Source organism: Anomaloglossus baeobatrachus, chromosome 1 (genome assembly GCF_048569485.1).
Source record: "Anomaloglossus baeobatrachus isolate aAnoBae1 chromosome 1, aAnoBae1.hap1, whole genome shotgun sequence".
NCBI lineage: Eukaryota > Metazoa > Chordata > Amphibia > Anura > Aromobatidae > Anomaloglossus > Anomaloglossus baeobatrachus.
In genome coordinates, this window is record NC_134353.1 from 209537200 (window position 1) to 209552090 (window position 14891).

The window sequence follows — 14891 nt, forward strand, 5'->3', positions numbered from 1 at the left end:
GATTTAAACTGCTGACCTGGCATCATGTTATATTTCTGCAACAAAAAAAATGCATAAATGAGTGTAGTAAATACATGCAGATTTTAGATGCAAAAAAGCTGTGGATTTCAGTCTAGAAAGTCACGTGTAAAATCTGCATCAAATACACAATGTGTGATCAGGAAACTAAGTTGTACTTTACTGATTGTTTACGAAATGACGGTCAATGACAACTAATTGAACAATCAATGCAAAACAATAAAGAAAGATAAGCTTGAAATTCCATGAAGAGGATGTTTATTGGAAATATTTTACATGTCTAGTACAAAATGAAAGCCATATACTGATTGGTTCTAAAACATGACGTCTGGAAAAATGAGTAGCAAATACATGAAAGATAATACCTTGTGAAAATGTACGGTACCTGCGCACCTAAAAAGTGCAACAATGCCTAAAATAAACAATCTAATGCCTAAACTATAACATTCATGTGGAGAACCTTCAGACTATTCCTGCTCTTTTCTTTGTCATTATAAATTGTTACAATCTGGCTGTCCTTAGAAAGGACATGACTTATCGCATGGTGCTATTGTTTCTTGCAGGTTTATCGATGCTTAAATAATTGGTAATTTTTTTTTTTTTTATTAAATTGCTCTAGTCTTATTTTCTTGTTAATCAGCAGGATGAGTTTTGTAAAGTACAATTTACATTATCATGTATATTGGAGACACACTTTAAAAGGGTTTTTTGGGAGTCTGCTTACTCTTCCCAATTCGGCTAAGATCGTACAGGCAGGTGATTGCTAAGAACTTGCCTCTTCTGCTTGGTGCCAATCTCTACCGGTTCAGAGCAGTTACGGACACATGGTCAAAAGAGCAGCTCTTTATCTCCTGATTTGCTTTGTCAACTAGGTGTCACTATTGTTATTGTGCTGATTGTTAATCGGCTACCCGCAGTTAGGCAGCGGGGATCCGGCTGTCAATCAACGTGACATTGGCAATGAGAAGAAGCTGATACTTTGTTGTGACATTACCGGAAGCCACAGAATTTCTGGCAGGAGCAGTTTGTTATCTGACCAATGCTGATGTCTGCTGGCTCAGAGAGAACAGGCAGGTAGTTAGTAACTACCTGCCTGCAAGTTATAAGCCCCATAAAAAAATAAAAAATAGAGAAAAATAAGCAAAGTCCCAGATAACACCTTTAGTAGATCATATCTTTTTCAAAATGTGGCTTGGTATATATATAAAATTCAAATTTGCTGTGCCATCTCAAAGGAATCATAGTTAAACTCTAGGCAGAATTGGATGAGTCAAGTGGGTTGCTACTTGATTGACAGCTCTTTTCTCTTTACAAAAATAGAGACTTGTTAATCATGTGACCTGTCATTCAAGCTGGAAACAACCCCTTGATTATTCTAGGCTCATTTTTTTAACTATTTTTTTTTCTGTAATGTTGCAGTGTTTCAGAATAAAACCGTTGTTTGTAACCAGGAACCAGGGAGCCTGTATCTTTTGCATGCTACCTGTGAATAAGGCAGCATGAATCTCTTGACAGGTCCCCTTTAAATACTGGAAAGGATAAAGGAAAAATACTGGCACACATAGAACATCACCAATACAAATCAGTAATAACAGTGTGTGCTGGTGCATGACAAACCAGAAATCATTTAGCGGGATTATGCATCATAGGGTCTCACCAAGATCCGGATACAGAATGCAATGGTATCATAGTATAAGCAAACTAACAAAGGACCACCTTGATTGGTGCAGTTTCCCCAAATGCATGAAATACATGTGCTAAAGTAAAGGTCTTCTTTATAATAGTTGTAACATGTTTTGGAATCAGACCGACTCCTTCATCAATAAAACAAAATATATAGCGACAAATCACTATATATACTTCGTTTTTCACACAGGAGCATTTTGATTTGATACTTTCTTTGTTTTATCGGTCTGCTTAATTTATGACTGATGGAATCGGTCCAGCTCCAAAACGCATTGCAACTATAAACAGATGTCCTTCACTTTCGCACTTTACTGTGCATTTTATGCATTTGGTGAAGCAGCTCCGATCAAGAGGTTATTATTTTCCTTGCAGGTTCTCCATAAAAACATTGATGTGCCCAACCTCTTCGTCAATAGATCTACATGTTCAATGCAATAGAAACAGTAGGACACAATTCTTATTGTTTTTTCAGTCAATTCCTTATTAAACTTTGAACATGGAGGTTCTGTTAATACAAAGAGGGCCATAATTTGTAAATCACGTATCATATAACATCCCTCTTCTAGACGTCATATGACTATAAATTACCAGGTTGTACCACATTTCATTTTTCCCCACAAATAAGTTTGTTGTGACTTGTCTTTTCACTTTCTCATTGTATTCTGTATTTGAAATATAGTTGCAATAAAAAAAAAAATGGCCACACTTCCAGGGATAGTTCTGCTAAAGTAAAAATGATAAACCGACTTGACAGGTTCATTTTAATATGAATGTGTATGTACTGTAGACTATATGCAGAATGGACACTTTTTTGCATAGTATAGACGCGGTTGTGTCTGCTTAGCTCGCTGCTCACATTTTAACAATTGTTCACTTTCTGTTGATTGTATCCTTATCTGCTCTTGCCATATTATAGAACAGCATTAACGTTATGCTATTGCTTAGTACAGCTTTAATATAAAGTAAGCTAACCCTTGGTCTTTGATTTTCTGTTAGAGAGAGACCTAAACACAGAGTGACAGGCACATAAATGCATACTATGCAAAAAGTATTTCTAGGTCTACTAGCCTCGAAAGATTACTACATTTGGTCAACAGGCCAGCGCTTACACAGATGGGGAGGGACCACCTGATGAAGATATTTCACACATCGAAACGTATTGTGGTACGAAAGGAAATAAAGATATTTTTAAAGCAACCAACTAATTTGGCCTCTTTAGCGCTCCCCGGACCGTGATATTATTTTTCTACATAGATGGGGAGGGAGACGTAGCAATGGTCAAACTCTTTCCAGGTGTGGTCACACTGGATGAAGGGGCCTAGTGACCCTTTCTTGTCAACATCGCAGTTCTCCAATCCTGCATAGGATACTGCTTCCCAATTAGGCCATGATCAAACTGAGTTTTTTGGAAAAACTTAAAAACAGAGAGTTTTTCAAGTTGAAACCACTTCAGAAAATACTTCTTTTTTGGGGGGGAAGTACTTGAGTAATTTGTTTTCTCTAAGAATTTTTTTTTTCTTTGTAAAGGTTTTGAAACTATTTAGAAGTATTTTTCCAAGCATTTGGTTTTTCTTGCAGACCATTTACTTGATGTGTTAAATTTGGAGTGAATTTCAGGAGGAATCCACACCAAATAAGTAACATGCACTTCTTATTTTCCAATCTAAAGCAGAACGAAAAACACTTAAAAAACTGCACATATGTATAGTAGTGAAATTGAAGAGACTTTCAAGCGGTTTTGAAGTGCGTTTTTAGGTGTTTTTTGGGAGGAGATCTGCTGTAGATGCTCCTCAAAAAACTGTTGTATCATAACCTAAAAAGAAGTTACCAAGGCAAAGTGCCTTCTCTCAAAAAGCCCCACAGCAGCCACATTATCTCCCTCTGTGATATGTTTGTTTTGCCAATAGTGTGTACAATGTTTCCATCAGATTGAACAAAATTGCTATTAAAAGATGACTTTTTTCCTGAAAACCAGCATACATGCTCTCAAATATCACTGGTGCCCAACCTTTCCACGTCATTGTAGTATGAGTTGGGCACATTAACCATGATTGTCTTCACCTCAGAGACTGGCGGATTTCTTTTATAATGTAAAATAACAGAAGACCCTTGTATATATAGTAGCATAACAAGTACAAACCATGCACTGCAGCCTGGTCTAACCAGGTGTTAAATTTACCAATTTGTGATGCAAGGTGTTTTTGGAGATTATGTTAAGCAGTGAATACAGATTTAGGATGTGTTATAAAAAGAAAGCTTTAATGCAAGAAATATCTATCCAGTAGGACTAAGAATGGTATTATATTAGCCCCCTAATTGCACATTCCTGTTTGTAATCTGGATACTGACCAATATTTAGAGAAAATTATTTTATTTAGGTGCACTTTTGCTGAGATCAGGTATTGAACCTGGTTGTGGAAACATGCAGCAAATTCTACATTCCTTTCTGTAACAGAAAAATTAGCAAGTTATTTTTACATAAATAGTTGTAAGATCCAACCAAAGTAGTCACACAGCAATCAATGGAAGAACATGTCTCCAAATAAATACCCACTTGTCAAAATCCTATACCCCTTTCACCAGGTCTAGAATACTGCAGAATGGTAAGACTTAGCCCATTACATTGTAGCATTTGTAGAATCCAAAGTCTGAATTTATGATATCTTAAAAAACTAAAACTATAGAGAAAATGTGAACCCCCTTTACCCCCCCCCCAAAAAAAACACCTACTATTGTCAGTGCTGAAATTAGAATGTGCTGTAGAGATCCTCTCCAGAAAATCTTAGTGTTAACAAATCAGTAGTCATTTGACCAGCACTTCCACTTCAGAAACTAACTAATACATAAATGTATGGAAAAGTATCTATTCCTTTCAGAAACTGCTCAACTAATGCATCCTTCAACAGAGGGATTGTTCAAGTCCAACTCTAACATTCTAGTGTGGTCCCTTATTGACTGTAATGAAAACTGGTGGAAGTCAGTATGTGTGTCTCGGAAATAAAAAAGTAAACATGACATAATAAGAACAGCTATCGCCCACTGAGGTTGGTCATCAGGTAACGTCATGGTTAGTGAACACACTGCTCAGTAGACAGTAAACTGCTCCAGGCTTGAATCCATCACATCAATTTGGTAGACCCAAAATCCAGGTGAAGGTCATCAGCCAGTACTGTCCCCGTGCTGGTTTTCTCCCGATCAGTAGTACCATTGTCATCACAGCGTTTACAGTAAACAATCTGCCCTTGTTTATCAAGAGCTGTGTTCTGTAGAAAAAAATTAGTGACGTATTAAAAAAAAAATCATGAAACAAAGTATACAAAGTAATGTGAGATACTGATTATAAAACATGCAAGGAAAAGGAGAAATAATAATGACCATAATTATGTGATCTTCCATGGTGGTTGGTAACCTTTTAACATAACCTTAGTTGACCTGATCACCTTACGTAGGTCTAACACTTTGACAATAAGAGCTTTTATTTGTATCCAATCCCACAATTAGACAAATTCCCAAACTATTTTATTTAGTTTTATTGACAGAAAGTAAAACTGTGAGTCATTTTATAGGACAGTTTTGTTTGTTTGATTCTGCATATTATTTTATAAATTGGTATGACGCTATAAGTACACATAACAAAGAACATGCCAATACACATTGTGCATGGAAAACGTGACACTGAACTATATGAATGGAAGACACATAGAACAGGTTGTACTGACTGACAAGCGGCTGCACACCTCCATGCAACACAGTATTTAAAGGGAATCGGTCAACACAGGATGACTGTACAAACCAAGTACAGGTGCTCGATGCACCCGTGGTGTGGCCAAACATTTAAGTGCCTCCTCCCATTTTCTTGTTTTCCCCTATATCTCCACCCCTTTTTATTTTGATTGACAGTGCTGGCTTTATCCAGATCCAAAGCAGAGAAAGATGGAAAATAAGTAAATGGGAACGTGCACTTTAAGGGACTCTGTCAGCACAAAATGACTTATCAAACAAAATACAGGCGCTCTGTGCATCATAGTCTGACTTGTCTTTTCAATAGACCTTTTCGCCTGCTTGTTTTTCATCTGAATCCACTCCTTTCTGGCTCTATAAAATCAGAAATATCACTCAAAGAAAAGGGTAATATCGCTAAAAGAAAAATACAGTATATCACCAAAGTGAATACACCCCTCACATTTTTGTAAATATTTTATTATATATTTTCATGGGACAACACTGAAGATAAGACATTATGATACAATGTAAAGTAGTCAGTGTACAGCTTGTTTAACAGTGTAAATTTGGTGTGCCCTCTAAATACCATATTTTTTGTTTTGTAAGACGCACTGGATTATAAGACACACCCCAAGTTTAGAGGAAAATAACTTTTAATGTTAAAATGAGGGTCCATCCTATAATCCTAGTGCGTCTTAATCCTATTGCTCACTGGGGGGAGTGGCTCAGGAAGGTCACAGGAGACAGGGTCAGCAATTCCGCGGGCTCAGAGGAGGTGGTGTTGTGGCTCAGGAGGGTCGTTGATACTACAGGCTCGAGGGTGTTGTGGCAGGTGCCATTGATCTGCCAGTGGGCTACAAGGGTGTCACTGCAGTGGAGCGACTCAGGTGGCTAACAGGACGGTGTGTCTCAGCAGTGGGTGCCATTGATCTGTCTGTATGGTCTGTTGAATTGCCCGTGGCTAATGTTATGGACTTCAAGAAAATAGCCGCAGAAGTGACGTGTGCACAGATAGGACTCCTTGGCCATTTTCTTGAAGTCCATCGCATCAATCTGCGCATGCTCCGTGGCCATTTTCTTGAAGTCCATTGCGTCAACTGCGAGTGATTCAATGGAGCCCGCAGTTAGATAAATGCACCCGCAGCCAAGACGCCCCATCCTGTGACCCTCCTGAGCCGCTCCACTGCTCCTCTGAGCCCTTAGTATCTCCAACCCTGCCTAATATGACCCAGCTCCACCACCACCACCCCGGTAAGCCATATCCGAATTGTAAGATGCACCCCCATTATACCCCCAGTTTTGTGGGAAAAAAAGTGTGTCTTCTAATCCAGAAAATACGGTAACTCAACACATAGCCATTAATGTCTAGACTGCTGGCAACAAAAGGGAGTACACCCCTAAGTAAAATTGGCCAATTTGTGCCCAAAGTATCAATATTTTGTGTGGCCATCATTATTTTCAAGCACTGCCTTACCTTTCTTGGGCATTGAGTTCACTAGAGCTTTATAGGAGTCAATGGAATCCTCTTCCACTCCTCCATGATGACATCACGGAGTTGGTGAATGTTAGAGACCTTGTGCTCCTCCACCATCTGTATCCGGATGTCTCACAGATGCTCAATAGGGTTTAAGTCTGGAGACATACTTGGCCAGTCCAGCACCTTTACCCTCAGTTTCTTTAACAACGCAGTGGTCATCTTGGAGGTGTGTTTGGGGTTGTTATTATGTTGGAATACAAAGGGAGGAGATCATACTCTGCTTCAGTACATATTGGCATTCATATCATTACAAGTCACAGTACATATTGGCATTCATGGTTTCCTCAATAACCTGTAGCTCCCCACAGCCGGCAGCACTCAAAAAGCCTCAAACCATGACATTCCCACCACCATGCTTGAATTAAGCCAAGATTCACTTATCTTTGTACTTCTCACCTGGTTAAAACCACAAATTTAGAATTACATGAAATACTGGAGTACTTCCCTGAATTACTGGAACCATGTCCTGTGGTCATCAGATCAGTGCATCAGTTCTTGTGCATCATCATTAGAAGAGGCTTCCTAGTCGGATTACAACTATGCAAACCAATTTGATGCAGTGTGCAGCGAATGGTCTGAGCACTGAGAGACTGACCTCCCACCCCTGTAACCTCTGCAGCAATGCTGGCAGCACTCATACATCTATTTTGAAAAAAACAACCTCTGGATATGACACGGAGCATATGCACTCAACTTCTGTTGTTGACAATGGAGAGGCCTGCTCTCAGTGGGACCCGTCTTGTTAAACCGCTGTATGGTCTTTGTCAACGTGCTGCAGCTTAGTTTCAGGGTGTTGGCAATCTTCTTATAGCCTAGGCCATCTTAATGTAGAGCAACAATTTTTTTTCCCACATCCTCAGCAATTTTTTGCCATTAGGTGCCATGTCCATCTTCCAGTGATCAATACGAGTGAGTGTTTGAGCGATAACAGCAAATTTAACACACCTGCTCCCCATTCATACCTCAGAACTTATAACGCTAATGAATGACATGACATGGGGGAGGGGTATTTGGGCACAATTTGGCAGTTTCTCACTTTTGTTGCCAGTGGTTTAGACATTAATTGTTGTGTGCTGAGTTACTTAGGAGGCACACCAAATTTACACTGGTATACAAGTTGTACACTGATTAATTTGCATTGCATCGAAGTGTCATAGTTTATGTTTTGTCCCATGAAAAGATATAATAAAAATATTTACAAAAATGTGAGGAGTGTACTCACTTTCGTGATCTACTGTAGATGAAAAACAAACAGGTGGGAAGGTGTATTTAAATGATTAGGTATGCCATAATGCACACAGTGCATGTACTTGGTTTAAACAGTGATTCTTTGCTGACTCAATTTAAAAGAAAGCCTGCCAGCACAAAGTTACTGTTCAGTCCAAGCACAGGCACTTGCGCACACTTTTGGAATGGCAAACATTTCAGTGCTCCTTCCCTGGCCCCTGTAAAGGCCGCTTTACACGCTACGACATCGCTCAAGCGATCTCGTTGGGGTCACGGAATTTGTGACGCACATCCGTCCGCTTTAGCGATGTTGTTGCGTGTGACACCTATGAGCGATTTTGAATCGTCGCAAAAACTTTCAAAATCGCTAATCGGTGACATGCCCCCCTATTCCCAATTATCGTTGCTACTGCGTGTACGATGTAGTTTGTCGTTCCTGCGGCAGCACACACCGCTATGAGTGACACCGCAGGACGAGGAACCTCACTTTACCTGCGGCCGCCGGCAATGCGGAAGGAAGGAGGTGGGCGGGATATTACGTCCCACTCATCTCCGCCCCTCCGCTTCTATTGAGCGGCCGCTTAGTGACGTCGCTGTGACGCCAAACAAACCGCCCCCTTAGAAAGGAGGCGGTTCGCCGGTCACAGCGACGTCGCTAGGCAGGTAAGTAGTGTGACGGGTCTAAGCGATGTTGTGCGCCACGGGCAGTGATTTGCCCGTGTCGCACAACCGATGGGGGCGGGTACGCACGCTAGCGATATCTGTAACGATATCGCAGCTTGTAAAGCGGCCTTAAGGATACAGCTGTCAGTTAAGGAAGAGAATAGTAGATATGGAAAACAAGTATATAGCAACATGCACTGAATTGTCTTTCCACACCAAGGGTACACAGATAACCTGTGATTGGTTTGAACAGTCATTTTAAGCTGACATACTCCAATTAAAGCAGTTTCCAGCTTCAGTGAATTAAGCTTACTCTTCTGATAAAGTGACAAATTCTCCACTTATTCTAATATTTGTGTATTAACTCCACACAGTTTTCAAAACTTTCATCTACCAGTAAATTATTTTTTTTCAATTTCTACTTCCATGGAATATATAGGATGTATACACATATGCAAGTTTAGTTACTGTAACAGTACAATTATCACCGATCTCTTTGGTAAAGAGCATGGGTGATCACTTGGCTAGGATAGATTTTTCATCCCCTTGAAATAAACAAAGAATGTTTCCATTCAATGCATAAGTAGAGATCTTGAAAACTGTGTTGAACTGATGCACAAAACAATAGAAATGAGCAAATATGTCTACTATGCAACGAATGAGGTTTATTTACTGAAATCAGAAAATGCCTTTAACACAAACAATACTTGTAATCATCAGTATATAATGGCTACTCACATAAGTGCCATGCAGAGGGTAATAATAGCAGGAGAGCCAACAAGCCACTCTTCAAGGTAAATTTGACCTGTATGGTATATAGCCTGCAATAACTGGAATATCCACATGGTGGAAAGCCATGCCCACTGCAATGCGTAGGGTCTGAACCCAGGGCCTAAAATCACACTCATTATTACTAGCTACAGAGGTATTCTTAATATTCAATATGAATAACTTGAAAATAAATCTCTATTTAAATGATATGCTTGGAAATATATACTTTTTTCCCCTCAGTAATATGACCTCACAGTTTATATACACAGGCATTATTACATCTCCTTCTCTCTAGTGGAACAGGGTATTATGTTATGCATTTATGCAGCAGGTAAAGCTTTGCAGATGCAGTTAGTACATACCATTGTCCTGGAACTAAGCAGAGGGGAAGCAAGGCAGGCATTTGGAAACAGGAGGGATGGCAGAAAGAAGCAAGGGATAGAAACTAGACTTACTAAAAGCAAAGTCAACAACATGGAATACAATAGAAACAACAATGAATGTACATGTATATACAACACTAAGGCTGCACCATCTTAACCCTCAAGAAATTATATACTGTACAGTGTCTGTACATTACAATGTAAGCTATATTTTACGGGTAATAATGCAATAGTAAATAATGATCAGAGTTTGGCCTGTTTAATACTGGTGTTTAAAACAAAAATCAATTTAGACTCCTCTTACTGTGAACAACAATAATTGTAACAAATGACAATAATATCTACAATGTACTATGTAAGAAAAAAAAGTGCACTGAACCTCTAGGTTAGGATGGAGTCACACTTGCAGACACGAGACACGTCCAGCGAGTGTGCAGCTGTGCCAAGTGATGCAATGCGAGACTCGTGCGAGTCACTCACAAGTGTGATTCCGGCCTTAGAGGGAATGTGTCATCAGAAAATGACCTAATGTGTGTGTGTGTGTATGTATGTATATATATATATATATATATATATATACACATATATTTACACACTCCTCAACATTATAACTGCAACACCAAAAAGTAGAAGTTGACGACTCCTGGAACTCACAGGATCGATAGACATGTTACTGATTTGCAAAGATAAAAAGATAGAAATGAGCAACATGTGGCCTAGTGTTGAAAAATGGATTCTGGGACATTTTGGACAAATGGCCACATTACTGGTTTCACCACCCACCACTAAATTAATGTAACAACAAGCTATTTGGGTGCCTGGAATAAAAACTAAAGGGGTTTGGCTACTGTACATTATGCCACCGCACACCATAATCACAGAAGTAGGACCGATATGCCATTACCTCGTGAAGGCCTCTTTATGGTGTTACCCACATGGTCACCAGACCAATCTCCGACTGTTATTGCTAGACCTCCAATCCAGTTTTGATTGCTGTCTTTCTCTGCACCATGATAGCCTTTGAGAGTGGATGTATGGATGTGTGAAATCCATGCCTTTTGGGTACACACGTTTAATGCCTTAAACCTGTATGTTACATCCAATTTCAAAAGCAGCATAGACTGGATAACTACGTGTGACTCTTCAAATCTGACAATTTAACAATGCAGAGGTTTACCTATGTGCACATCTTCATGTCTTTCTAGTTTGTTGTTTTGCCAACCACTGGGACACAACGTTGAACAGTGTTGACATCTCAGCACACATGTGATCTGTTTGGTGTGATAAACTAACGTCTCCCAGTTGAAGGATTCTGTCCCTTAGTTTGTGACACATGGCGATAAATGGCACGTTGATGAAGAAGAGACATCAACCAATCACAGAAAATAGAAAAAGTAGTTCAGCTCACCCTTCCTAAAGTCCAGGTCAGGATCGGTGTTGGTGCACGGAGCTGCCCTGGCCTCAGGCAGAACACAGACAAGGAAACTAGAGTATGATCTCCAGCACTTCAAAGAAGGTTAAAAATATTTATTGAGGTTCTATTAAAAAAGATCCATCGATCATGAAAACAGTGAGGGGGGACACATTAAGAGAAATCCAACATGTTTCAGCTAGTAGAGCCTTATTCAAGGATTGCACTTACATGTCTAATGTGCACACAGATATACTGAAAAGTCTCACTTGGAATGGAAAGGAACCTGGAAACAATTTCCAGTAATTGCTAGTAGAAAAGTCTCTATAGCAGGCACCTGAAAAAATGCATGTATGAAACACCCAAGTAAAGTGAACAGGTGCATATAGGTGCGTGCACAGATAGACAAGAAAAAGGATATATATAAGATAAAAAATACCAAAAATTAGTACAGATAAAAACGAAACATATATATAATACAATACAAAAAATAACATTCAGTTATATTGCAAAATGAGATCCTGCCGAACATTAAGACCTAGGGGTTGGCGTGTAGCTAGTTTAAAAATCCAGTAAGATTCACGATTTAGTATAGTTCTATGATAATCTCCACCTCTGGCTGATTTGAAAACTCTTTCAATACCTTGAAATTTAAAGGCAGAAATATCACCCCTGTGTACATTAATGAAATGTCTTGATACTGCTGATACATTAACAGCTTGCAGATTACAGGCATCAGATAAATGCCTTCTGATGCGCTGTTTTAGTGGACAAATAGTACAACCTACATATTGAATGTTACATTGTATACATTGTATCAGGTAAATGACTCCTGCAGTGTTACAATTAATGTAACTTTTCATAGAAAAACTCTCTTGTGTTACACAGGAATGAAATGTTTTAGATTTGATCACATATTTACAAGAGAGACATATACTGTGTCCACAATTAAAAAAACCTATGCAATTGAGCCATGTAGGTCTTTTGGGAGAAATTTCATTTACCATGCTTGGTGCTAGTAAATTGGATAGTGTAACTGCCTTTTTGGCCACACATTTAATTGGATGAGTTTGTAAAATTTGATTGTTTATTGTCTTGCTGTAATAAAGGTGTGTATTTATTAATAATACCGGTTATGAATTTGTATTGTGGAGAATATGCAGTGGAGAAAACAATATTATGTGTAGTAGATGTATACTTGGATTTATCCAGTAAAAGAGTTGGTCTATCTATTTTGTCAGTAATTGCTATAGCCCTGTTCAGACTCCACTCAGGATATTTTCTTTTTCGGAGTCTATTTTTGATGTTATATGTCTCTTTAATGAAATGTGTTGCATCAGAGCAGTTTCGTTTTGCCCTTATTATCTCTCCTACTGGAATATTTCTTACTACATGGGGAGGATGACAAGATGTAGCCTCTAAAATTGAATTAGCATCAGTATTTTTTCTATATGTTGTTACCTCTATTTTCCCTTTATTGGCTGTAAAATTAATATCCAAAAAATTAATTTGGGTATTATGACTAGTGTATGTAAACTGTAGATTGGATACATTATTATTTAGATGATTAACAAATGCTTCTGCTTCTAGGACAGTGCCTTTCCAAATAAAGATACAGTCATCAATATAACGCCCAAAAAAAATTATTTTATCTTGAAAAATGTTCTGAGGATGAAAAATAAAATTCTCTTCAAATACTGCAACCACAATGTTAGCTAGGGAGGGCGAAAATTTACCTCCCATACTGACTCCTTTTCTCTGTAGGTAAAATGAATTATTGAAGCAAAAATAGTTATGTGTTAGCAAGTAGTGTACGGAAGAAATCAAAAAATTGCATAGCTCCGAAGAATATGTACTGTACCTGTGTAAAAAATATTTTAGGGATTCCAAAGCAACATGATGCGGTATGGAGGGATACAGGCTAATAATATCGCAGGTAAGCCAACTGTAGTCATTTTCCCATTTGATCTCTGTAATGTCTTTAATCAGAGCTTTGGAATCTCTAATATAGCCAGGAATTTGTTTAACAAGTGGTTGCAGTAAATGATCCACCCAGGCTCCTAAACGTTCATGTAAAGAGCCCATACCTGGTATAATCGGTCGAAATGGGGGAGGAAAAATACATTTGTGGATTTTGGGCATAGCATGGTAAATTGGGATGGTCGGTGTTTCCACTAGTAAATAATCAAAAATCTTTTTACTGAAAAAACCTGCTGTTAGCCCCTCTTGTAAATGTTCAAACAGTTTTTTCTTATAGAATGGCGTGGGATCTCCTTTAAGCAATAAGTAAGTATCCTGATCTTGTAGGATTTTAAGATTCTCCCTGAAATATAAACCTGAATCCAAAACAACCACTCCCCCCCCCTTATCAGCCTGTCTGATAATCAGATCCTTATTGTCCTGTAGACATTTTAATGCTGCTTTTTCATCTTTATTTAGATTATTTTTATAGGGAGGACAATTTCTATCTAACTGCATAAGATCATTTTCTATTTTGTCCTGAAAAATGTCCAGGACTGAGGGTCTTGATTGTAGAGGGTAAAAATATGCATTTTTAGTATTGAAATTATCCATGGAAAGTGGTTCTGTATTATCGGATTCTGCTGCTAATTGTCTGAGTTGTACAATATTATTTAATTCATGAAAAGTAGGAATTTTATTAGTGGGTGTACATATGGGAGCAGTAATATCTTGGTCCATATTTTCAGAGTCTATATAATGACACTTCAATGTCAAATTCCTAGCAAGTTTGTTCACATCTAATAGTGTATTGAAGACATTAAATTTTTTGGTGGGACAATATCCGAGACCCTTGGATAAAACATTGGTTTGTGTCTCTGTAAGGATTTTTCCAGATAGGTTCCATACTGGGCAGTCTAATAATAGTTCCTCTTCTGTCGCGGGGGATTTCTTCTTGTGCCTGTGTTTCCTCCCCGCCCGCCTCGTGCGTTTTTTGAAAAAAAAATTTTTTGCTGAGAAATCACATTGTGTGAACTGCCATTGGTATCTTCATTGGATCCATCCGTTGAAGCACCCAGACTGAAAGTAGATGTGTTGGCTGTTTGCTCAGAATCTGAGTCAAAAAAACTTACTCTGGAACTTCGTCTCTCATTATTTCTCAAAATAGAATTCCTAGAGCTGGATCTATGCCAGTCATAGACTTTATTATTTTGAAAATCATGGAGATCTCTGCTGAATTTGGATTTTTTTCTTTCAGCTATCTTGTTCTCCAAAGTGTCCAAATTTTTATTAATTTTGTCCAAAAAAACTTTATATTGATTTGCATTTTTAAAATGTTCTAAGTCCTTTTCAGTTTTTTCAATATTTTCTTTAACTTTATTTAATTCACTTTGTTCATGCTCTATAATTAGTTCAATAAGTTGCACTGAACAGGCAGATAGAATAGAGTTCCACTTATTGAGGAAAGTGTCTGGATACTCAGAAAAAGTGGGTCTTTTATTCATTCTTAATC

The 14891-nt window shown here is 38.4% G+C and overlaps 1 protein-coding gene across 4 annotated transcripts in view; it reads right to left on the minus strand.

The window, feature by feature from the left end:
• Positions 1-259: 259 nt before the first annotated feature.
• The window catches only part of DCLK2 (doublecortin like kinase 2), a 185837-nt gene continuing 171205 nt past the window's right edge, over positions 260-14891 (minus strand). For 2 of the 4 annotated variants that reach the window (XM_075347971.1, XM_075347964.1), the window contains one exon: positions 260-4967. In XM_075347971.1, coding sequence (XP_075204086.1) covers positions 4824-4967 — 144 coding nt within the window. In that variant the 3' untranslated portion in view covers positions 260-4823. Of the gene's footprint in view, positions 4968-9987; positions 10001-14891 lie in introns of all 4 variants that reach the window. The other 2 variants (XM_075347978.1, XR_012754158.1) reach the window with 2 other exon arrangements.